This window comes from Maniola hyperantus, chromosome 26 (genome assembly GCF_902806685.2).
Source record: "Maniola hyperantus chromosome 26, iAphHyp1.2, whole genome shotgun sequence".
In the NCBI taxonomy this organism is placed as follows: domain Eukaryota; kingdom Metazoa; phylum Arthropoda; class Insecta; order Lepidoptera; family Nymphalidae; genus Maniola; species Maniola hyperantus.
This window is the reverse complement of record NC_048561.1, coordinates 4241646-4266410: the sequence shown is the minus strand read 5'-3', so window position 1 is coordinate 4266410 and position 24765 is coordinate 4241646. Positions and strand designations below refer to the sequence as shown.

At 38.7% G+C, this 24765-nt stretch overlaps 5 protein-coding genes, 1 long non-coding RNA gene and 1 pseudogene across 6 annotated transcripts in view; 2 read left to right on the top strand and 5 right to left on the bottom strand.

Annotated features, from left to right (window-relative positions):
* Positions 1-24765, bottom strand: part of LOC138404242 (uncharacterized) — a 107499-nt gene that overhangs the window by 67034 nt on the left and 15700 nt on the right. The window lies entirely within an intron of this gene.
* LOC117994138 (phosphate carrier protein, mitochondrial-like) overlaps positions 1-24765 on the bottom strand; it is a 263608-nt gene that overhangs the window by 226358 nt on the left and 12485 nt on the right. The window lies entirely within an intron of this gene.
* LOC138404130 (uncharacterized) lies at positions 3855-8180 on the bottom strand (annotated as a pseudogene).
* Positions 13743-16462, top strand: LOC138404270 (uncharacterized). The gene is made up of 2 exons (XM_069507825.1): positions 13743-14172; positions 15497-16462. Exons 1-2 carry the CDS (start codon positions 13998-14000, stop codon positions 16327-16329), a joined length of 1008 nt encoding a protein of 335 aa, XP_069363926.1. The 5' UTR covers positions 13743-13997; the 3' UTR covers positions 16330-16462.
* LOC117994330 (uncharacterized) lies at positions 14388-16598 on the bottom strand. The gene is made up of 2 exons (XR_011238276.1): positions 16461-16598; positions 14388-15439 (listed from the first exon to the last, which is right to left on the bottom strand). It is a non-coding gene; the product is annotated as an uncharacterized lncRNA (long non-coding RNA).
* LOC117994191 (uncharacterized) lies at positions 21723-24272 on the top strand. Its single transcript, XM_034982079.2, has 2 exons — positions 21723-22018; positions 23318-24272. The coding sequence occupies exons 1-2, from the start codon at positions 21723-21725 to the stop codon at positions 24204-24206; spliced, it is 1185 nt and encodes a 394-aa protein (XP_034837970.1). The 3' UTR covers positions 24207-24272.
* Positions 22015-24457, bottom strand: LOC138404153 (uncharacterized). Its single transcript, XM_069507405.1, has 2 exons — positions 24274-24457; positions 22015-22852 (listed from the first exon to the last, which is right to left on the bottom strand). The coding sequence occupies exons 1-2, from the start codon at positions 24455-24457 to the stop codon at positions 22110-22112; spliced, it is 927 nt and encodes a 308-aa protein (XP_069363506.1). The 3' UTR covers positions 22015-22109.

Sequence of the window (24765 nt, the reverse complement as noted above, 5' to 3'; positions counted from 1 at the left end):
TGTCCAAAAATCTCCGAAAAACTCCAGCCCTGGAAGTGCTATGTGACGCTATGGACTCAGACCACGTCCCAGTCCTGGCAATCTTTAATCAAGACGCCAGGAACACACCGACGCCCGCAACACGAAGACATATCAACTGGGAGATCTTCGAGAAGGAGCTGGCCCTAAGCAAAGAGCGAAGAATCGTCCAAACGCCCGAACAAGTGGACCTCGCTGCCGAAGGACTGGCAAGGAACATCCTGAAGGCACTCGAGAAGGCCACTACCGAGCTCTCGTCCAATAGGAAAACGCCTCTACCTTACGCGATCCAAAGCCAGTCCAAAAAAGGAAGATCCGCCGGCAATGGCAGGCAACTCGATGCCCAGTCCTCAAAACGCAACTCAACAAGTTAGGCGAGAAAATCAAAAACTTGCTTTGTGAAAAAGCCGCCGAGGACTGGGACAAAGTTATAGAGAACGCCGCTGACGATGCATCATCGCTACATAAACTATGCCGCCAACTTACGAGAGCTCCGGTACCCATCCGCCCCTTACGACACCCGGATGGGAACGTCAGATACCGAGACGAGGACAGAGCAGAGATACTAGCCGTCCACCTCGAGGAACAATTCAAGCCCTTCCCATCACAGGACCCTACTCACTTGGAGATGGTGGAGAACCGGGTTAAAGACGTCCTAGCTGCCCGACCAGTAGCTACAGACTCAATTTTCTTTTCCCCGGGCATGGTCAAGCGAGCCATCGCGAAAACTAAGCCCAGGAAAGCCCCCGGCGTAGACGGCATAACAAACGCTGCGTTAAAACACCTAATGCCGTTCTACGATCGGGTCACTTCCCTCGCGCGTGGAAAACGGGAGTGGTGATCGTGATACCCAAGCCCGGGAAAAACGTCCTGTTAGCGGAAAGCTACAGACCCATAACCCTTCTCCCAACTATCTCCAAAGTGTTCGAGTGCCTTCTGCTGAAAAATTAGTGCCATACCTCTCGCCACGCCCGGAACAGTTCGGTTTCCGGGCCGAACACAGCACTACACAACAGCTGACCAGAGTCCTCCATTTCATCACAGCGGCCTCTAACAAAAAAGAGAAGACAGCGGCGGTCTTCCTTGACATGGAAAAGGCGTTCGACCGTGTGTGGCACAACGGGCTAATTTTTAAACTCGCCACCACCTCGACGCCTCCCCAGGCCCTGAAAGTCCTGGGCTCCTTCCTTCAGGAAAGGACATTCCGAGTCAGAGTGGGCTCAGCGATGTCCGAAGAGAAACCAATCCAAGCGGGCGTACCACAAGGCAGCTGCCTATCGCCAGTGCTGTACGCCCACTACACAGACGACATCCCCACCTCTCCGAACGTCACCCTGGCTTTGTATGCAGACGACGCGGCGTACGTGGCATCCTCGCTCAACCATGCCCACGCCGCGTCGAAAATCCAAAAAGTCCTGGAGGAAATCCCATTATGGCTCCAAAAATGGAGGCTCAGAGCCAACCCAAAAAAGACCCAAGCCATCCTCTTTGGCCCGGGGAAAAAGGACCCTCCCCCGAACCTCAGGCTCCTAGGCGAGACGGTTGCCTGGAGCCGTACTGCCCGCTACCTAGGGGTGACGCTAGACAGCAACCTCTCCATGAAGCCGCACACGAAAAACATAGTCGCCCAGACCCGAGTCGCCACACACGCACTCCGCCCCGTGTTCGCCTCTAAGATGCCACTGCGCACTAAGCTGGGAGTCTACAAATTATATGTACGCTCCCGCCTTACGTACGCCGCGCCCGCGTGGTATGCCCTAGCCACGGAGGCCACAAGAAAAACTATCAGAGCGCAACAAAATATTGCGCTTCGAAAGATCGTAAACGCCCCTCGGTACGTAAGGAACTCTACCATACAGAGAGACTTACGTATCGAGGACATAGACAAGTTCGTCGAACGGCTGGCCAGGAAGCTGTTCGACCGTGCGGACCAATCCACACACGACCACTTGCGGGGCATCGCCCCATGGCACGCTCGTCCTCCAGACAGGAAGGCTCTACCTCGCGACCTCGTTCCGAGTCGGGTTGCGAGGTAGAGTAGACGCCTAGTGCCATCGGCCCGAGCTGAATGAATCTCATCTATGCCCCGCAAGGGGCTATCCAAGGACCGCACCGTCTTTACGGTGCGCGATCGCAATCATCCGCAGGGGGCTAACCAGCCCCGAACGGATTACCCCCGCTTCCGTAAGGAGGCGCAAGATGACCCCGTACGGGCCGGCAGTCCGCCTGGGGACACTACTCGCCACACACGTCGGAACGTGGCTCACGCTTACGACGGGTGGGTGGTGGAACCAGCGGGCACAACAGGAGGCTCTGATCGTACCCCAGCTTCACTGGGGTCCGTCAGACCGTTCCGCACCCTCGCTCCCCCCCTCGCGTACCCCGTCCGCGTTTACGAGCCGCCGGCGGCTCGCCCGATCCACCCGACCGCGCACCTCTCCGGGGAGGGTTCCCTCAGGACTCTGCCCCGGGTTCGGGACGTCCCGAACTTAGCGACTAAGACAAGTGTGTAATTGTAGTAGTCTAGATATTAAGGATATTGTGTTAATTGAAATAAACGCCCGAGGGCGTGTGTGTCGTGTGTTCATTGCTGTTTGATTTAGTCTCCCACAACCCGGTTAGGAATATCTAACGGGACGGAGGTTCGAGCCCTCCTCCCTTATGTACCTAGTGGGGCTAGATCTAGCCCGCTACGTTTCACCGTATACACGCCTACTTAAATTACATGCCTTTAAAGATAATCTGGGTCATCATTTGTAATAAAATGACATTTCATCAAATTGAATTTGCCGCGCTTCGCGTGTATCAAGTTTTCTGTGGAGTGAGTGACGCATTTTTGCAATGGCGTAAGATAATTAGATTGTTTTGATTTGCAAAACTTGTAAAAAAATAATTGAACGGATGTGAACTTTAAGGCTACGTTCAGATGACAAGCGCTTAACGCGCGTTTTGATAACGCGCGTTTACAACTACATACATTTTATTCAGGCCGTACACATGCTAACGCGTGTTTTAATGAAGCGCGTGTCATATCCAGATAAAAATATATCCAAAATTATTATGCTAAAATTGACCCAATCATAAACTTGGAGTCTAAAATAAATATTTGTAGTAATATTTTAAACAAATCGTTATCCCGCGACAGGATATCAACGTCAATGTTACCCAACCCGAAAGACTATGATTTAATAGTGTCTCATATTCTTTATGGTTGTCCAATTTAACATCTAGGAATGTGACAATACGAAAAATATTATTAGGGGAAAGTGGTTACCATTCGTACGCGGGGCACATTCGTACAGTAAGTATAACAGAAAAACTAAACGGCACACAAACATGCCTTTGCTTGTGTGCATAGACATACCGGCCACCATGTTGTAAAAGCGTAGTGTCGCGCCAGTCACACCACGGTGTCTCGGCTGATAAGACGTAACGTTTTTTCGCGCTCGGTGAGTAAATTTTTTACGTAAGTTTTATTCGCAATTGTAAGTACTATTTAAGTTTAGTTGTAAGTTTTATTTTTGACAAAATGGTGATGACTAATTAATATTAAAATTGTTTATTTTAAGCTTTAATTGTTATATTTCTCAAACTAAATTAGAATTTGTATAAAGTTGTGTTTTAATTTTGTGTCAGGCAATGGGGTGCATTCGGACAGCCAAACAGGGGGCACATTCGTACGCGTACGAATGCTCCCCTTTAGATTTTATTAACCACCAGAACATCAAAATTAGATTTTTATGAAATAATATATAGTAATATTTTAAAATTATCGAGCAAACATCACAACGAAACATTTTTCCTTTTATGAAGCAATCCTACTTCTAACAAAATGATTTTTTTATCAAAACCTAAAAATTAATATTTTATTGCAGAATCATGGTGCGAAAATACAAAAAAAAGGATACGCGTACTCATGAGGTGGATGAAGAGTCCATGAAATTAGCAATTGATGACGTAATTCAAGGACGGTTGCCGTATAGGAAAGCCGCGTTGAAATATAACACCAAGACATCGACGTTGGAAAGCAGAGTCAAGAAATTCAAAGATGGCTCTAACACCGAAGGACCCCCACGAACATTTCATTCCAAGTTCACAAGTCTACAAGTCTTCTCCTTGGAAGAAGAGACACGCTTAAATGACTACATTATTAATTGCTGCAAAATGCATTATGGGTTAACAATAGTACTTAAATAATTATAATGTGCAATAACTTCCAAAGTAACAACCAAATGTAGGTATGATTAGTTACCTAGTTTAAGTTTAAATTGTCAAAGACACAACAATCTCATAGATAATGATTGTAAAGATCTCATTTAGACTGATTGTAAAGCTTAGAATTTATCAATAAGTAAACTAAGGATGAACGATTTAATTTTTTGTTATTTTTCTAAAGAAATATTTATCGACTATGAGTCAAGTCAAACATTATTAAGTTATATTTTTATAATAATTATTAATAAAAATTTAACGACTTTAATAGGCTTTTTAATTACCCTGTATGAATGTACCCCATGGCGTATGAAAGTACCCCACCTACTGTACGAACGTACCCCGTACGTGGGGTACGTTCGTACAAATATCTTATCGTAGAAAAATTACTATAATTCTTTAACCTTTTGACATAATGGTTTCGCACTTTTTGTAACAAATTACAATATATTTGTTACATTTAGGTACATAAACTAGATAAATTCGACAATTATTAATAAATTAAATAAATAAAATCTAAAAAGTGTACGAAGGGTAACCACTTTCCCCTATGTAAGTTATCAATACATGTCACTAATTATTTATTGTAAAGTCAATAAATGTTGCAAATAATATTATTTAAGTAAATTACGACGATTGCCAACAATCTTTATGTTGGTACCATTGCACCAACCTAGTTAATAATTATTGAAATGTGACGCGATGTTGGACGTCCGCCTGGTTTTGCGATGGGAAGATATAAAAGTAGCTACCTCGACAGAGGAGCCACAGTATCTTATAGTAAATCAAAGTAATTCATTCTTGTGTTAACTACAGTGACGTGACAGTGACAGTTGTATTATTATAATTGAATGGTGAAGTTCTCCAGCCCAGAGCAAACATGGCCGGCGGTTTATACTAAAGTTAAGTATTCTTATATTTTATTGTAATGTAATCACATGCCTTTTAAAGTTTACTTGTTATAACCATGCACCAAATTATTTTATAATTATTAGACATTATGTTTTGAATGTTGTAATGTTTTTAAAAAGATGTGTGTTGTGGAGTTTCTTTGCCCATTTCTTCTCCACAACTAAACACCTTTGTGAAACGGGTGGTAGATTCATTTTAATATAAATGGACCTATGCTGAAAATACAACAAAATACAGATAGGTCTATAAATATCAAAGTACTAAAGATCTTTCAATAAACGATAATTCAACTTGGTTGGTTTTACTTCTGTATTTATAACCTACCCTCTTTTGCTATTTATTTTATACATTGAGATAAAAGTAAACACTAGGTTGTTAGCTTCTAATTATTATAGAAGCCTGTTTAGATGATTAGGATTCTAACTTTAAAATAATACAGCAGATGCTTTGCTTGATTTTTAATTAATTAATGTTTTGGCCTTACCTGACAAAATTTACAACTACCTTCATGTTCAAATAAATGATAGATGATAACTTTTATTAGTCGTCATTAGATTTTATTAATCACCACTATTAAAGCCCACTGTTTAACTTCATGAATCTCACACGCGCGTTGAACGCTGCGCTAGCGCTCGACAGTTGTCAGCGCGCGCTTTGAGATCATGGGATTTCTATGTTACCCTTCAGTTGAGCGCGCGCTTTCGACGCGAATTGACGTATTTTAGGGTTCAGTACGTCCAGAAATCGTTCGAAATGGAAACCGAAGCTTTTAATACGGAATAATTTATAGATGAAGTAGAGAAACGTCCTACGATATGGGATATGGCAAGTAGCGATTATCTCCAATATCTCCGTCTTCTGTCGCGTCGTTTCTGCCATCTAAAATCACCGTTAAAACTGTTTCAACATCCATCTTCGACAAATGCAAGAACTCTACTAAACCATTAGCCGCGGCAACGCGCGTTCAACGCCTGATCAGCGCGTGTCATGTGAACACCGTAAAAAAAAGTTTAGCGCACGTTCAACGCTGTCATCTGAACGTAGCCTTAATATCGTTTCTTTGTATTTTCAGGTGAGATAAAAGTGTAACTCTCATAGTTTGTTGTAATATTGGAAACGTAAACGGGTGTAGTAGATACACCTGTTTATCAGGCATAGGTTATGTTCATCAAAATATTCAAACCATGTTTTGCCTCTTGAATTTGTACAATTGCACCCAAAAGCAATATGATGCGCGTTAAAATCTCCTGAGACTATACAAGGTTTTGGTAAGCTAGCAATAAAATTTTTATGTTTATGAATTCTACAATAATTGTTATTTCTATTTTTAGGTGGACAATACACATAAAATCGACACGGAACCAATATTAGTTTCTAGAGAAATTGCTAAGGACTGGACATCTTGATAACATTTTGTTGGCAATATTTTATATTTTAATGTATTTTTTAATAAAATGCCTACTCCACCATGTTTATTATTTGCATATTTTCCTACAAAATGATATCCTGAAAATCTAATAGGATTACTTGTATTTTTTTGCCATGTCTCTTTTAATAGCAAATTACCAATTTATTATGTTGTTCCAAAAATGTTTTAACTGAGGGTTTCTGCACAACAGATGGGTGAGAATCCATTATATTTTACTTAAATGTTCTAAAAATGTTTCTTTGATTTGATTAGTAGAATATTATAAGAGTTTCCTATTGTAACCAAAGTGTTTACTATGGCTCCTAGAAGCTTAGAATTAGAGCGGTATCAGACTAGCGTTTTATACGCGCGTAAGAGCTCGTTTTAGGAAGTGTATGTAAGCGCGTATAGGCGCGCCTTTTGGCACACGCTCAACTCGTACGAGCGTTGACGCGCTTCTAAGCTCGTATAAGCGCGAGCCGCGAGAGACACCTCCCCGCAACACCACCGGTTCGAGCGAACACGCCGAAATATGCCCGAATACGCGAGTCCGGTTTTTTGAAGCGCGTAATGTAAGCGCGCGTGTAAGCGCGTATGCTGAAACGACCGTATACGCGCAAAAAAATACGCTAGTCTGAAACCGCCCTTATTTGCAATCTCATTGTGTGCCGTCTTTGTCTGTGTAGTTTACTTATGCTGTGAGTATGTAGGTTGGTTCTTTTGATATGTCTGAGGCTTTGGGAGTGGAGGGAAACTCGCACTTCTTATTCGTATTATTTTTGAGTAGGTTTCCTTTTTGTTTCTCTCTATTCTCGCTGCCTTTACAGGACAATTTTTTGATATTGCAAGATGCGCACCCCCACAATTACTTCACTTCAGTGTCACCGCCGTGCAGTCCTTGTAATGGTGCTCAGCAGCGCACCGTGAGCATATTTACTGATTTTCCCGTAATGGTTAAATTTCATACACTTAAAACATTGCATCAAAGGAGGAACATAAGTGAAAACTTTGTATCTCCAGTTGTCTAAATAAATAGACTGCGGTAGACTAGTACCACTGAAAATTACGCTAATAGTTGAGAGTGGAATTATACCCTCTCCCACTTTTTTCAAAAACCTCTTTACTCCTATCACTTCACTGTCTGAGGAGAATTTATTGAATACTTCGTGATTGCTAGATTCTTTTGGAATAAACCTAACAACCCCCACCCTTTCCACAGAGGACGCCGGGATGAGCGTTCGAAGTTTATAAATTAAAAGGCACTAGTGCTTCAAAAAGTCATTAGCTGCTGTTGCTTGCTTGAAGACAAGCATAATTTTAGTAGCGTTTATGCGCCCCTACTTTCGCTAACTCCTTTTACTTGTCTAAAATATTTGGATACCACCAGGGGATTTTTGTTTCCTAATTTCATATCCTCTATACTTTCTACAAATACAGGGAATTCCGTATTGGTACTAGTATCGCCGTACGTCCGCTGATACCCTGGTGTCATATGTGAATTGCATATATTGCACCATCACTTTCAGAGGGTCTCTCTTTTTGCACTTTCCTCCTCTTTTTTCCCGCTGCTGGCTGAGTAGATTGATGAATACTTTTTTAATGGAATGTAAGAAAAGCAAAATAAAAACATGTCAGCTCATGAAGCATGAACTTGACTTTATAGAAAGTCAAACCACTCTGCCAATGCATAACCTAATGATTGAATATAACGATGAAAACTGTGATAGATTTTTAACGCCAATCTTTCAAGTTTTTAATTTGGCTAATATAAGTTACGCAGAAAAGTGTACACAAGTTCAACATAAAAGTCGTTTATGGCACGAACATCGATATGGGAGAGTAACAGCTTCCAAATGTTTCGAAGTCAGTCGCTGTAATACAGTGGATGGAACTTTGGTTGCTGTAATCCTTGGTGCACGGACTCCAGATACACCAGCTATGAGTAGGGGCCGAAACTTAGAAGCATCCTACATAGTTTATTCTAAAAAAATTAGTAACACCAGCAGTTTACAGTTCAGGTTGTCCTCTTTGGACATAGGCCTCCTCTAGACTTCTCCATTTTTTCCTATCTAATGCTAGGAAATTTCCCACGATAGGAAACAAAAATAAGATAGCAGACCACGCCCACATCTTTATAGTCAGCGGCATCAAAAAAACTTATCAGTCTGTAGTATACTACTTCACGCAAAATCTGAATAAGATTGAGTGTAAAAATTGCGTCAAGAGCACTGGCTTACGACTCAAATAGCGATGTGCTAAAAGGTTTTTCCACGATAGGAAACAAAAATAAGATAGCCGACCATGCCCTCACCTTTATGGTTAGAGGAATTAAAAAAAATATATAAACAACCTGTAGCATACTACTTCACGCAAAATCTGAATAAGATTTCAGTGTAAACATTGCGTAAGTAAAGGAAGTAATACGTCATCACACGTACATCATGTCAAGAGCACTACAACAAGGCTTAAAGGTAGTGGCAACTGTTTGTGACCAAAGTTCAGTTAATGTAGGCGCCATTGAAAGTCTGGTACAAGATCCAAAATAAACTTATTTTAGAAAAGGACAAGCCTGACGCAATGACATATTTATAGTGCATAAATCAAAAATAATCCCAATTTTTGATGTGCCTCATTTGATTAAAGGCATACGAAATAATTTAATTACAAAACATTTAAAATGTATTGATTTCGACGATGAAAATAAAGAGATAACTTTAAAATGGGAGTACTTTCAGCAGTTGTAACCACAAATCATTTTAATATCACTCAATGATTAATTCGATTAATGTTTACAGAATGTCCCAGGAAATTGTGACAAGCGGTTGTCCAGAAGTAGAACAACACTAGGGCTACCTGATAGTGATGTGGACCGGTTTTATAAAAACCTAAAAATACCGGTTTTTGTAAAAACCGATAAGCACCGGTTTTTGTTTACTAAAACCGATTACTTTTGGACTCACTTGTGTTTCATCATTCATGTATCCGAACACCAAAGTCAGACCGGTGTGGTGATTCCCCGATCAAAAACATTTATTGTCTTTGATCGGGGAATCACCGCACCGCTTGCAGCCGTCAGGCAGCACTGTTGAGTGTTGACAAACTTCAGCCTGTTCCGTCCAGGGCGTCTCAACTCGAGGGCGAAGTAGATGCATCAGTCCATCCCACTCATTTTGTTCCGTGGCTAGTTTTGTCTCGTTCTACCCGACTATGTACATTTGGTTTGTATATAATGAGAGTATATATACTAGATCTCAGTACATAATCGAATTTAATTGGTTCTTTTGAAATGCACGTAAAGTCTTATTGGCTATTTGCATTTGAATGAGCCAATAAGAAGCCACCACTATTTCGAATCAGCCAATAAATTAACATTATACGTTAAAAAAAATGGCTGTTGTGTGTCATTTTCAATATTTTCACCTTGACTTCAATTTTTTTTCACAACGATTTTTGTGGTGCGAGAATTTGAAAGATTGAAACCGGGTGCTTCGCTACAGTTTTAACAGGATCTTTTTATATTTACCTATTATTGCCTAATTCTTTTCTAGTTTGTTTTGTGTAAGAGTTGTACCTATAGTATGATTTACGCTTGGTATTCTGCTAAAATGTGATCTTAGGGCAATTTATTGCTTAAAGATAGCGTAAACAAAATTTTTGTCCTCAAGTGCTAAAATTTATTCGCGATGAGGCAGTGTTGTGTTCCTGGGTGTAAAAACACCATCAATTTACGCATGGTACCGTTTACGAAGGTAACGTGGAAGGCATGATTAATTCGATGTCCATTTCTTCGCAAATATTCCCGTAAGTCATTAGAGAATGTTAAGATTTGCGAACTTCATTTTTTACCTCAACATGTTAAATCTCACAAACTAACGTCAGATGCAATTCCTACTTTGCATTTGCCTAAGCCAAATATAGCTACATCTTCTCGAAACGAGCAATTTTTAGAAGTATTTCCTCTTCAATCTGGCCAACCTCTCAATGTAAGAATTGTTAATCCATCAGTCTCTCTAATAGACACAGTTAATGTTCAAACTGACAATAAACAATCTATATTTTTTCCACCTACAAATGATCAAGTCCCATGTGTTCAAAGTACAGATATTATTGAACGTGTTTTTGACCCTAACAATCAGAGTATTGTTCAACCAATTAATGAGCAAGTCCGGTGTGTGGCTTCTCAAATAAATAAAGAAACTACTGAACCTGATTTTTATGTAGTCTGATTCTATGACAGATTCTATAACTACAAATGTAGTACATTCCTGTAGTACAAGTACAGCAACTCAAAACCAGTCTACAGAGCCAGAACTAACAGTTGGTCAACTGAGTCCTCTTCCATCTAATTCCATGCCTTCTGATGTTATATCTGCCATACAAAGAACTCCAGTACGTGTAAAATCACATTCTAGACGTCATAAGTCCCATATAAAGTCAGATTTAATTCCTAGAGTTCTCGTAAGCAAAAGCTACGTGTGGGGAATGAAATATTAAAAATGAAGTTGCGAAATTTAACTTTGAGATTTAATAAATTAAAATCAAAGACACTGTCATGGTCTACTCAAGTAAAACTTTTTATCAAAAAGTATCCTCTACTGAGTAATTTTGGAAAAATATTAGTCGACTCACAATTAAGATTATCTGGTGTAAAAGGAAAAGGTTCTAGATACACAGACGATGAAAAATTTTTTGCACTTTCTTTGTATAAATTGAGTCTAAAATGTTACAGATTCTTGCAAAAAAACATAAGATTACCAAGTAAGTCTACTATAGGATCTTTGTTAAATAACATCCCTTTGAGACCAGGTATTAATGAATTTATATTTCAGCATTTGGCAGATGCAGCTAAATGCAGCTAAACTTATTTCTGGTCGGTGGTTCCGTCCATGAACGTAGTATTGTTCCGTTGTTGTATTAAATGCGTATGGTAATTTCTAATCTAACCTCGTGTTTTTAAAAGTTTTAGTTTATTATCAGGTTGGATAAGTGATAAATAAACGTTCCGGATGAAATCATCGAAAGGTAAGTAATTAATAATTGCTATAAGTACTACCTAGCCTAATAAAAAAAATTTTATACAACTTTTTTTTTGTTTATAATTTAAGTGAATTACCTGAAATATTTATCAATGAGTTGCATTTTATTGTATTGCAGGATGCCGAAAGTTAAAGGAAAATCCATCACACGGAACTATTTCGAAAAAATTTATACTGATGTGTCCAAATGTAAGCTATGTGAAAAAATAATTAAGGTCGGTGGTGGAACTTCTAAAATGTTGGCTCATTTAAAAAGGAACCATCCACAGACTACACTGGAAGTGCAGGGGAATGTTGTGGGTGAACAGCCCAGTAAGCTACCCATCTTAGGTCAAACCGAGCAAGGACAATCTTCAAATACTTCAAAAACTCGTATTCAAACAACATTGAAAGGGACCCTGGTCAGTAATAAGAAAGAAATTGATAAACATTTAACCATGATGATCGCTACGGACTTCCAGCCCTATTCAATTGTTGAAGACAAAGGATTTAAGAAGTTCACTGAAGCTTTGAACCCAAACTACCAATTACCAAGTAGACAAAAAATCAGGTATGAATTAATGCCGCAACAGTACCAAAATGCAAAGGTAAAGCTTGCTACTGCACTTGAAAGTGTTAAGCATGCCGCACTAAATGCTGATTTGTGGTCTTATTTTCTTCTTTGACTTGTAGATTATCGTCAGGTGGAGGGGGATCTAGGGGCAAAGGAGGCTCAACTTCTGACCTCTGCCAAGCGGGACGAAGCATACGGTGCTCCTCCATTCTACCCAGATTTGGAGGTGGCGGAGGGCCCGGGGCACCCAGCGCAGCTGGTACAGGAGCTCCCTCAGTGATGGTCTCCAAACGCGACCAAATTTCTTCATATTTTTAAATTTGTATCCCCAAATTTCAAGTAAAGTAACAACTTTTGTTACAGAAATATAAATTGCTTCATATATGGCTAAGACTTTTATGCCAAAAGAAACGGGAGAGGAGAGATTCTGAAGTCTGATACCAAAAACCGTGAGGTTCTTCGTGAAACAGTTAAAGATTTCTTCCAAACAGATGATGTCAGCAAGATGTAACCAGCCAAGAGAGATTTTGTGAAAAGAAACAAAAACGCCTTCTTTTATTCTCAGTTAAAGAACTGACGTCAAAATTCGTTAAAGAAACTGGAATAAATTTACCTTACGCAACATTATTAAGAACCACACCATTTATTATGAATATCTGGCTGTGTAGAGCAATGAAAAGACATTTAAGTGATTTAAGTTACGTTTGATTCTTATGACAAAATAAATAAATAAGTACGACATCCGAAAATATTGCTTTTTGAATTTATAAACCTAAATTGTATCTAAATCGTCATTTAGGGAACACGCGTATCATTTCGTGAACACTTCATCATTTCCGGGAACATTACGAAAATCATAGATACTTAACACATTATTATTTTTAAATAATTAAATAAAAAAGGGCCCTTGTAATATTACAATAAAGCAAACTTCTCATCCTTTTAGCTTGTTTATTTATATACCATAAATGATATTATATGAAATAGTCATATAGCTCCAGGTATACAATATCTTGCTTTTTAACGTCTTTATTAGCAATTTCATTAGATTTTTATAGTTTCAGTTTATAAATTAGTTTAGTCGTTTTAGAACATATAGGGGAAAGTGGTTACCATTCGTACGCGTGGCACATTCGTACAGTTCTAGTTAGTATAACAGAAAAACTAAACGGCACACAAACATGCCTTTGCTTGTGTGCATAGACATACCGGCCACCATGTTGTAAGAGCGTAGTGTCGCGCCAGTCACACCACGGTGTCTCGGCTGATAAGACGTAACGTTTTTTCGCGTTTGGTGAGTTATTAGTACAATTGTAAGTACTATTTAAGTTTAGTTGTAAGTTTTATTTTTGACAAAATGGTGATGACTAATTTATGTTAAAATTGTTTATTTTAAGCTTTAATTGTTATATTTCTCAAACTAAATTAGAATTTGTATAAAGTTGTGTTTTAATTTTGGGTCAGGCAATGGGGTGCATTCCGACAGCCAAACAGGGGGCACATTCGTACGCGTACGAATGCTCCCCTTTAGGGCCTATTCAGTGCGACGCGGATGACCTACGCGGACGTCCGCGACGGACGGTAAAATGTATGAAACCTTAAGGCCTGAATTCCTCTGTCGCTGACGTCGGTCGCGTACGTCGGTCGCGCGTACGAATATACGTTGTGTTATATATAGCACCACACTGTGACGCTGACATCAGCGGCGCGCGAGTTGCTACGCGCCGCGTATGGCGCGCGTCGGTCTCGCTCGTCAGCGCCGCGTACGTCGGTCGACTGACGCGCTATAGCACGCTATGAGCGTCCTCACTCTGTTCCCGACCGTCGGCTAAATGGTACGCGCGCGCGTACAGTCGCCATGAATATTGATACCGAACGTGTGATTGCCGAGGTGCGCCTACGTCCTGCATTGTGGGATTTATCTAATGAACTGTACAAAGATCGCGATGCCAGAGCAAAATTTTGGTTACAAGTTTTTGAAGCACTGTTTCCGGATTACAATAATGAGGGCGATGATAAAAAAAAGGAGATCGGTAAGTAAAAGATAATGTGTTTATAATAATTTTATCAGATATACATGTGGAATGCGGGTGGAGTAGCGGGAAGGGAAACATAATTTTTTGTCTTATTCTACCCCGCGTCCCCCAACGTCTTACATTTTACGGGACAGTCGCGCACGAAGTTGCTCCACTATAACTGGCTTATGCTATATCAGGGTTCAAAGGTTCATGAAAAATACACACAAACACTAATTGTACCTACACGTTTAATAATGTCCATACACAAAAGTTTTATGTAGAAACTACAATTTAAAACAAGATACCACACGAATTACAATAAAATCTGTCGTTGCAATCCCAAATCCCAAACACATCCCACGCAATTAGCGTGAGATGTGTAGATGCAATTTCTTAGTAAATATACTGGTTTTGCCATGGCAGAGAACCTTCCGGTGAAATAAAGTAGTTAGCGAATAAGTCTCTTAAAGTATCGCCTGTCCGATTCATAATGTTATAGCTGCTTAGAGAAACATTTTCTAAACCAACAATTGACATAGTATCAATAACATCATATTCATCACGTACTCTTATAAAGTTATGTAATACACAACATGCTTTGACTATTTTGATGCTGTTAATCAATGAAGTCCTCATAGGCCTGTGAAATACTTCAAATTTATTAGACATAATACCAAAAGTAGATTCTATGTAGCGTCTTGCCCTACTAAGGCGGTAGTTGAATATTTTTTTCTTGTGAGTCATATTACTACGAGCGTATGGTCTTAAAATATGACGTGATATTCCAAACGCTGCATCCCCTACAATCATGTAAGGAAACGGTGTCCGGCTGTTATCTACTTGTCTCGGTTCTGGTAGGTTTATTTCGCCGCTTTGTAATTTTGCATACAAGTTACTGTCCCTAAATATTATTGAGTCAGAATCTGTTCCACAAGCACCCACATTAATATACTTAAAACAGTAATTAGCGTCACACATAGCCAACAGAACGATTGAATAATATTTTTTATAATTACTGAATAAACTTCCACTGAATGCAGGGCAAATAATACGGACGTGCTTGCCATCTATCGCTCCAACACAATTTGGAAAATTTGCTCGTGATTCGAAACCCTCAGCGATTCTCAGCCAATCTTCATGTGACGAAGGTAGTCTTAAAGTTTCGTCGTGCAGAACATCCCAAATTTTTGTACACACTTCTGTAACGATTTTGCCAATAGTTGATTCTCCAAGCCGATAGTGGTAATGTAGATCTATGTAGGTATTGCCGGTCGCAAGGAATCTGTAAAATGTAATATGTATTAATTTTACTCTTTTTTCTTATTTTTTATTGTTTCAGAAAAAATTGTGCAGCAACGATGGAAGACTGCAAGAGATGCATATATGCGTTGCAAAAATGTCTTAAAAAATACTCCCTCAGGATCAGGTGGAAGTAAAAAAAAGGTGTATATATATTTTGAAGATATGAAATTTCTTGATAAAAAACACCAAGCTGAAGTTGAGGACTCCATCGGAAGTAATCAGGCTACACCGAGCGCAAGTAATCAGGATACCCAAAGCATATCTTATCAAGACGTGCCAAGTACGTCCAGTCAGGACATACCAAGGAGCACAGGACTTGAAGTAAATACAGAATTACAGAAAAGTGTTGCTCAAGAAAATTCTACAGACTCTGATTTTCGTAATAAACATTCTAATAAAAATCAGCGAAAAAGAAAACAGACCGACACTGATGAATTCGATAAAGAGATGCTAATGATGTTCAAAGATAATGCCAAACTTTTTAAAAATGATGACATGAATTTTTTCATGTCTCTCCTGCCAATAACAGAAAAGTTTACAACGCATCAAAAATTGATTTTCCGTACAGAAATGCTCAAAAAAGCAATGGAAATTAGTAATATACACAATCCATATGAAATAACCAGTAGACCGAATTCTTCAGATTCGTATTTTTCTCCACAGTCTGAATCGATTTTACACAGTCAAGATCCGATCAACGTACAGGAATATGAAACTTTCCCTGATATATCAAATACCGTTTCACAAGAATGTGTGATGTACGAAGTACGTCCCACTACTTCTTATACATCAAACTCCGGATCCCAAATTATTTCTCAAGGATACCAAACCATCCATGGCATTACTAGGAAAGCCAACGAAGACAAGTAAAATGTGTCCTTCAACAAAATAAATAACTACTTATTATTTTTTACAAAAAATAATAAAAAGGTTATATAAAAATGTGTTGTTTTCTTTCTTATTATTATATTCCAATGATAGATTGATATAATGTAACTCACCTCAATGTAACAGCAAGTCGTTCCACTGGAGGTATAATTTCTCGATATATGGAGCAGTGTTTCAGGTGATTTTCTAACTTTGATAACAGTTCATCAAAAGTTTTTACTCTCATTCTAAAATAATTAAAGAACTTTTCCTCGTCCTGACGTAGCTTTTCAAATAATGTAGAAAATTCACCATTCGTCACCCTATCAGCAACAATTGGGTGAATGTGATATCTTTTTCTACATTGACGCCGTCTCCGCTTGCGTAAGTATGTTGCAGCAACTAAACAATTTATAAACGGGTTCATAATTATCCCAAATCCACTTGGAGACGCCTGTACCGTGGAGCGGTCGGTATCGCACTACGGATGTTTTCATTGGCGCTGATGGCCAGCGCGCTACGCGACTGACGGTACGCGACCGACGTCAGCGACAGAGGAATTCAGGCCTTACAGCACGTTCAGAGCGACGCGGAGCTGTCCGCGTCGCGGAGAGCTATCCGCGCGCGGTCGTAATCGCTCCGCGCCGCTCCTCCGCGCCGCGGATGTCCGCGGGCGGACGGTGCTTGGTTCTAATGTATTTGTTCAGTGCTCGGCGGACAGTCGCGCGGAGCGGACGTAAGGTACTGTCGATGTCATGGCGGCTGTGTCAAATGTGCAAACCGAGAGGGTCATACAAGAAGTACGACTTCGACCATGCCTTTGGAATCTCCGCGATAGTTTATATAAAAATAAAGACGCGAAATTAAAGGCATGGATAGATGTTTGCGAAGCTGTTTGTCCGAATTTCGGAGATAGTTCAGGTGAAGAAAAAAAACAAATCGGTAAGTAATGTTTATTGAAACATCTGTGTTATCTAATAAATATAACTATTTTGCCAAGGTACAGATCCTTCATTTGAGACAAAGTAATTTGCAAAATTATCTCTTATTGTATTGCCCGATCGTGTACTGTCATTAATGCGAGCATTGTAATCTGTAAATCCAGCTACAATCATAGCGTCTTCTTCCGTATAACCATCGCGTACTCTAATGAAATTGTGTAAAATGCAGCACGCTTTGATTAAAATTTGTGCAAATGATGTTGATACATTGATAGATCTTTGGAATATTGCAAATTTGTTTGTCAATATACCAAAACTCGATTCTATGTATCGGCGCGCACGACTTAACCTGTAATTAAATATTTTTTTTTTGTGTGTCAAATTTGTACGCGCGTATGGACGAAGTATAGTATTGGAAATGCCAAAAGCTGCGTCTGCTACAATGACATGTGGCTGTGGGTTGATAGATGTGCCTGGTAATAATTTTGGAGGTGGCAAATTTAGATCATCTCGTTCAAGTCTATGAAATAACAAACTTTTCTTGAACACATTAGCGTCTGCTTCGCTGCCACAAGCCCCTACATTTACATAGGTAAAACAGTAATTGGCATCACACATTGCAAGTAAAATAATAGAATAAAATTGCTTATGGTTGAAAAATACGGACCCACTTTCTTTTGGGCACGTGATTCTGGTATGCTTTCCGTCAAGGGCACCTACGCAATTGGGAAAATTGGCGTCCCTTTCAAAGCCAAGTGCTATTTTATTCCAAAAATTTGGATCAGGTTCAGGCAGACATTCGTTTTTCAAAATTTCCCATATTAATGAGCATACTTCTTCAATAATGTATTTAATTGTGGATAGTCCCAATCGATAACTTAAATGCAAATCAGACATTCTTGACCCAGTAGTCAGGTACCTGCAACAAAAAAAAGTGTGTATTAAATAAGTAAAGTTAGTAGCATGTGTTGTTTTATTATTTATATTATTTAATTTACAGAAAAAGCTGTTCAGTTAAGATGGAAGACAGCCCGTGATGCATACATGAAGTGTAGAGCAAATCTTAAGACATCAAAGTCCGGTTCTGCAGGGGGTGTCAAAAAGAAGTATATTTTTTTCGATATAATGACGTTTTTGGAAGACACAAAGGACTTTGAACCCACACATGAAAGTATGGCTTCAACATCGTCGCAGAGCTCCCAAAATGTTGCTTCAACGTCATCGCAAAGCTCGCAAAGTATTTTACCTATTACCACGACCCCGGACTTGCCATCAACAGAAGAAACATTTCAGACACCTGTGCTGTCTTCTCCAAAACCGTGGCAGAGAAAAAGAAAGAGATGTATGACAGACTTTGAGTTACAATTATTGAAAATAATAGAAAAAAAGAATGACACTTCCACCACAAACTCTGCGTCGTCTACGGCTCTTACAGACGATGACTTCAGTTTTTTTAATTCCCTAGCACCTATTATAAACGATTTCGATAATTATAAAAAATTGTTATTTCGAACTAAAATACTGGAGCTAGCTATGGAAATTAGAGGTCCAGCTATGAACTCGCCCAGCATATCTGCATCAACCGCTACCAACGATTTACCTCACTTATCAGGGAGTGATGTGGACGAGTCTTTAGAAAGCTGGCAACACGGTCATTACACTGCATTGTAATTAATTACATAATTACATTTTAAATTGATTATAAAATTTTAATTAATTTTTTTTTTCATTTATTTAACCTTTAAATTTAAGTACCTACTTACCTAATTGTTACAGCCAATCTCTCCCGCGAACATATGGGTTTCTTGTATATATCGCAACGCATTAAAGATGGCTCTAGTTTCGCATGCAACTCTTCAAATGTCCTAATGGACATCTTGAAATATTTGAAGAATTTCATTTCGTCATCCCGCAAGTCCGAAAACAAGGATACAAATTCTCCTTTAAGAAGTCTTTTTTCAACCAGTGGATGCACATTAAATCTTCTACCATGGCGTCTTCTTCTTCTTTTGTTTAATAAATAGGCCGCAATCACCAAACTCAAAGTTTTATCCATGACACTGTACCACTCTCGATCACGATCCGCATCGCACTGAACGACGAATTCATCCGCGACGGACGCAAAACCTCATCCGCGTGCGGACGGTCCGCGTCGCACTGAATAGGGCCTTAGATTTTATTAACTACCAGAACATCAAAATTAGATTTTTATGAAATAAAATATAGTAATATTTTAAAATTATCGAGCAAACATCACAATAAAACATTTTTCCTTTTATGAAGCAATCTACTTCTAACAAAATGATTTTTTTATCAAATAAACCTCAAAATTAATATGTTATTGCAGAATCATGGTACGAAAATACAAAAAAAAGGATACGCGTAGTCATGAGGTGGATGAAGAGTCCATGAAATTAGCAATTGATGACGTAATTCAAGGACGGTTGTCGTATAGGAAAGCCGCGTTGAAATATAACATCAAGACATCGACGTTGGAAAGCAGAGTCAAGAAATTCAAAGATGGCTCTCTAACACCGAAGGACCCCCACGAACATTTCATTCCAAGTTCACAAGTCTACAAGTCTTCTCCTTGGAAGAAGAGACACGCTTAAATGACTACATTATTAATTGCTGCAAAATGCATTATGGGTTAACAATAGTACTTATTAAATAATTATAATGTGCAATAACTTCCAAAGTAACAACCAAATGTAGGTATGATTAGTTACCTAGTTTAAGTTTAAATTGTCAAAGACTACAACAATCTCGTAGATAATGATTGTAAAGATCTCATTTAGACTGATTGTAAAGCTTAGAATTTATCAATAAGTAAACTAAGGATGAACGATTTAATTTTTTGTTATTTTTCTAAAGAAATATTTATCGACTATGAGTCAAGTCAAACATTATTAAGTTAGTTCTTTGATAAATGAATATTTTTATAATAATTATTAATAAAAATTTAACGACTTTAATAGGCTTTTTAATTACCCTGTATTAATGTACCCCATGGCGTATGAAAGTACCCCACCTACTGCACGAACGTACCCCGTACGTGGGGTACGTTCGTACAAATATCTTATCGTAGAAAAATCACTATAATTCTTTAACCTTTTGACATAATGGTTTCGGACTTTTTTGTAACAAATTACAATATATTTGTTACATTTAGGTACATAAACTAGATAAATGCGACAGTTAATCATAAATTAAATAAATAAAATCTAAAAAGTGTACGAAGGGTAACCACTTTCCCCTAACATATATCCGCTATTAACAAAGTAAAAAAGACATAATTTTTTTCAATATTTTAATATTATTATAAACCTCACGAAAATGTTCCCGGAATGATGTTTTTCAGCGATAACTCTCTTTGAAAATAAAATTTCTATGCTCTACCGACGTAAATAGTGTTTAAACGTAAGTTTAGTTATAATTTAAGTTGGTTTTCTAAGTAATAGCTGAAAGTAAATTCATCATAAAACAGAATTCGGTATTTTCCACCTTGGCGATTTTGAGCCAATAGTAAGAAGCTGAGCCAAGGAATGGAAGCCAACTCTTCGCAAAATTTTAAATCCGGATTCAGAAAGTGTGGTTGGTTAAACCGAGATCCTGTATTACAAAGAATGCCAAACCAACAGATGGAAGCTACTGTACCAGTTCGTGAATTGTAAGGTGAGAGCTTCCTGGAGAATTTGCGCGGCTGGTACAGGAGCTCTCACAATGGTGGTCTCCAACCGTGACCTTAAGATATTCAGAAAAATCAAGGCATAGAAAACAGTCTAAAGGATAATGGAACGAGAGAAGAAAATATGGATAGAAAAACAAAAGATAGGCAGAAGGATCAGTCAAATGGGAGAGGCGGTATTAATTACCATATTTCTTCACCAAAAGAGTTCTATTTTGACCTGAACCTGAACTAGAAAAATGGAGAACAAATGAACCTTGGCCTTCCGCAATAATGGCTTGGGTAAATTACACAACTATAGACAACATTACCATGTGTTTCGTACAACTGCACTAAACCAGGACGCGCGGGAGGCGCGGGGTGCCAGGCCGACACCTGTCTTCGCTTCAAAACGATAATAGCATTCGCGGTGCAGCGGGCGAACACATTGTACACGTGTAATTTGTTCAAATCATGTGTAAATTGTACATATTTATAATATACCAGTGCCAGTGATAATTACAGTCTTTTTATAAACACATCACCACCATGTAACAATTATTGACAACACTATGCAGTAGACAACAATATTAAATCCTGACTCGCATGTTGGTGAGACTAATTATTTGAATAGCCTCACCAACATGCGAGTGAAAGGTAATAGATAATTTACTCAACACTTAGGCTAAGTTCATATGGCCGCGCGGCACCGCGCGCCGCCGCGCGATGTTAGAGTTCACATGACAGGGTATATACGAGCGCCAGTCTGGCATTAACATTGATATACAATGGACGTGGAGGAGGCAATTTGCTTGTGGATTTTATATAGAAGACTGAGACGTCGCAGAAGACGACAAAGGCGATACTGGGTGCATCCAATATTAAGTGACAGACTTTCTTCAAGCCTGTTTGTCACCTTATACCCTGAGTTGAGGTTACATGAAGAAAAATTTTTTAATTATTTCCGTATGTCAGTTGCAACCTTTGATTTTTTATACGATTTCATTGAAAATGATTTAAAATCCAGTGAAAATGCTGTAAGATATTGCATATCACCAAAAGAAAAACTCATTGTAACATTGCGGTAAGTTAACTGTTTATTAATCATAATCACAGTAAAAATTATAAAAAATAAGAAATTATGAGCGAGGCTTCTTGGCAAATTAACTTTTAGTTTAATTGAACAGATCTAATTCTTGAGAATCTTCGTATGACGGGTCACAAGTAACATCACCCGGGGGTGATGTTACTTGCGATGAACTTGTGGGAGGTGAAGTGTATGAACTAGTTGTATAGCCATATTGTGTTGATTCTCTATCAGAGTACTGCATTGGGTTGCTATATTGAGAACTTTGAAATGAAGCATGATAGTTTCTGGGTGGTCGTTGTGAGCTATATGAAGTAGACGGGTAGTTAAAATCTTCAAGTGGCTGTGCTCGTGTAGCTTGGTATCGTTCTAATAAATTATAAATTTCAATTTTCAGTTTTAAACGCCGGTTTTCAGGAACTTTTTTTATTTCCCTAACCAATGAAAGACAAAATAATTTATCTTCATCGTCATCTTTCTTTTCTGCTGCATTATTATTTCGAGTATTTATGCTTTGTTGTAAAAGATTTGCAAAATGTTCATCGGCAGGGTGAAGTTTGAATTTTTTCCGGAGCACATTTTCTGTTGAAGCTTGAACGCCGCTGCTGTTAACTGCACTATCCAAATCAGGATTCTCTGTAACTTCCGCAACATCAAGGCTGTTGTCAGTTTTTCGTTTCTGGACAACTTGTTTAAGAAATGACAATCTTTGGAAATACGCAAATGAAGATGGTGTTGATGCTGAGGAACCGGACTTCAAATGTTTTGTTTTCTTAAGTTCTTTTACATAGGCATCTCGTAAATTTTTCCATTTTTTTTGCAAAATCGATCCTAGAAAGTAAATAATTAATTATTAGTTTTCATTGCAAAACTATTGAAAAATGTTGTACGATACGGGTGCATAAAGAGTCCTTATGACCTACTTTATGCAAATTGTACTTTGTGCACTTTATGCTCACGTGCCACACTGTAAACACTCGCTATGAATGTGTTTTCTTTGTAGCACTTATTCAGTAAAGATTTACTTAAAAGAAATAGACATAGACATAGAATTAGGAATAGGAATAGGAGTAGGCATAGGAGTAAGTAGGGGTAGGAATAGGTATGGGAATAGGAATTTGACGAGGAATAGGAGTAGGAATAGAAATGGAATATTTATCGTGGCACGTGAGCATATGCACTTTATGCTCGCGTGCCACACTGTAAACACTCGCTATGCTTGTGTTTTCACTGTAGCACTTATTCGGTAAAGATCTACTTTATGCACGTGTATCTTAAATAACTATTATGTTACAGGTACCTAGCAACTGGTTCTTCATTTGCAGAGTTACAATATGGTTATAAAATTGGCAAGTCTACGATATCGGGTATAATTAAGCAAGTGTGCCAAGTTTTATGGAGAAATTTAAAAACTTTGGTCATGAGTCCACCAACAAAAGAAATCTGGACACAAATATCTATACAATTTGAAAATAAAGCATATTTTCCAAATTGTGTTGGAGCGTTGGACGGCAAACACGTTCGTTTAATACAGCCACCAGAATCAGGATCAATGTATTACAATTACAAACACTTTTTCTCATTAGTTTTAATGGCTTTATGTGATGCTAACTATTGCTTCATATGGATAGACGTTGGAGCTTACGGAAAAGACAGTGATTCGGGTGTTTTCAAGGAAACGTCATTATTCAAAAAACTCTCAGAAAATTCGTTGAACTTACCAGAGCCTAGATCTATCACAAATAATGAGAGCGATGCATTTAAACTACCATACGTAATTGTAGCTGACGAGGCTTTCGCTATGACTAAAAATTTGATGAGACCCTATGGTGGTAAAATGTTGTCAAAAGAAAAAAATATATTTAACTACCGCCTTTCTTTAGCACGAAGGTATGTCGAATGTACATTTGGCATAATGTGTAACAAGTGGCGTATCTTACACCGGCCAATAGACGTGAAGATAGATTTTGCTGTTGATATCGTCAAAGCTATTTGTGTTTTACATAACTTGGTAAGGATGAGAGATGGTATAAATCAGGATGATATGATCAATCCAGCGCCATTACCTAATGTGAATCCAACTAACAGTGGACGAGCAATCCATGAAGTAGATAATATTCGAACTAAATTCACAAATTATTTTGTTACTGAAGGTAAATTAGATTGGCAAGATAAAATGGTGTAATAGGTACCTACCTATGATTTTATAAAACTTATTTTAAATAAATAAAACTAATTAAAAAAAAACTTACCCAAATTTTTCTTTTTTTCTTCGGAATCATCATTTTTGCAAAAAATTAAAACTAGTTCTTCCCAAGACCTTCTTTTTAATATTTTATTTGAATAATCCTTAGAGTTAAGATTCCAAATCGCATCTCTTTTTTCGATTTCGTCGATAAGCAAATCGATAGGCACAATGTCATCTTCGGTACTCATTGCATCGATCTATGTGTCTTTCCGTCTCAAGGCGCGCGGATCAACTGAACAGGTCGATACAGGTTTGAAATACTTGTGCCGCGCGGCAGCGCGCGGTTCTAGATCTTGCGCGCGGGTCAGAGCGCGCCGCGCGTTGGCGTGCGGTACCGCGCGGTAATGTAGACGATAATTATCGTTTATATTGATCTTGTGCCGCGCGGTTCGTAGTTCCGCGCGGTACCGCGCGGCCATATGAACTTAGCCTTAAGGCATATTCAGGTTTCAGTAGGTGCTAGGAATGTTTTATTTAAATTTTGATTCAAAGTTTT

Bases quoted from the DNA above. Each gene is read 5' to 3' on its own strand.
- LOC138404270 (XM_069507825.1), top strand. From the start codon at position 13,998: ATGAATATTGATACCGAACGTGTGATTGCCGAGGTGCGCCTACGTCCT. The intron at 14,173-15,496 runs GTAAGTAAAAGA...TTATTGTTTCAG, and splicing joins TGATAAAAAAAAGGAGATCG to AAAAAATTGTGCAGCAACGA.
- LOC138404153 (XM_069507405.1), bottom strand. From the start codon at position 24,457: ATGAGTACCGAAGATGACATTGTGCCTATCGATTTGCTTATCGACGAA. The intron at 22,853-24,273 runs GTAAGTTTTTTT...TTTACTTTCTAG, and splicing joins AGAAAAAAAGAAAAATTTGG to GATCGATTTTGCAAAAAAAA.
- LOC117994191 (XM_034982079.2), top strand. From the start codon at position 21,723: ATGGACGTGGAGGAGGCAATTTGCTTGTGGATTTTATATAGAAGACTG. The intron at 22,019-23,317 runs GTAAGTTAACTG...ATTATGTTACAG, and splicing joins AAACTCATTGTAACATTGCG to GTACCTAGCAACTGGTTCTT.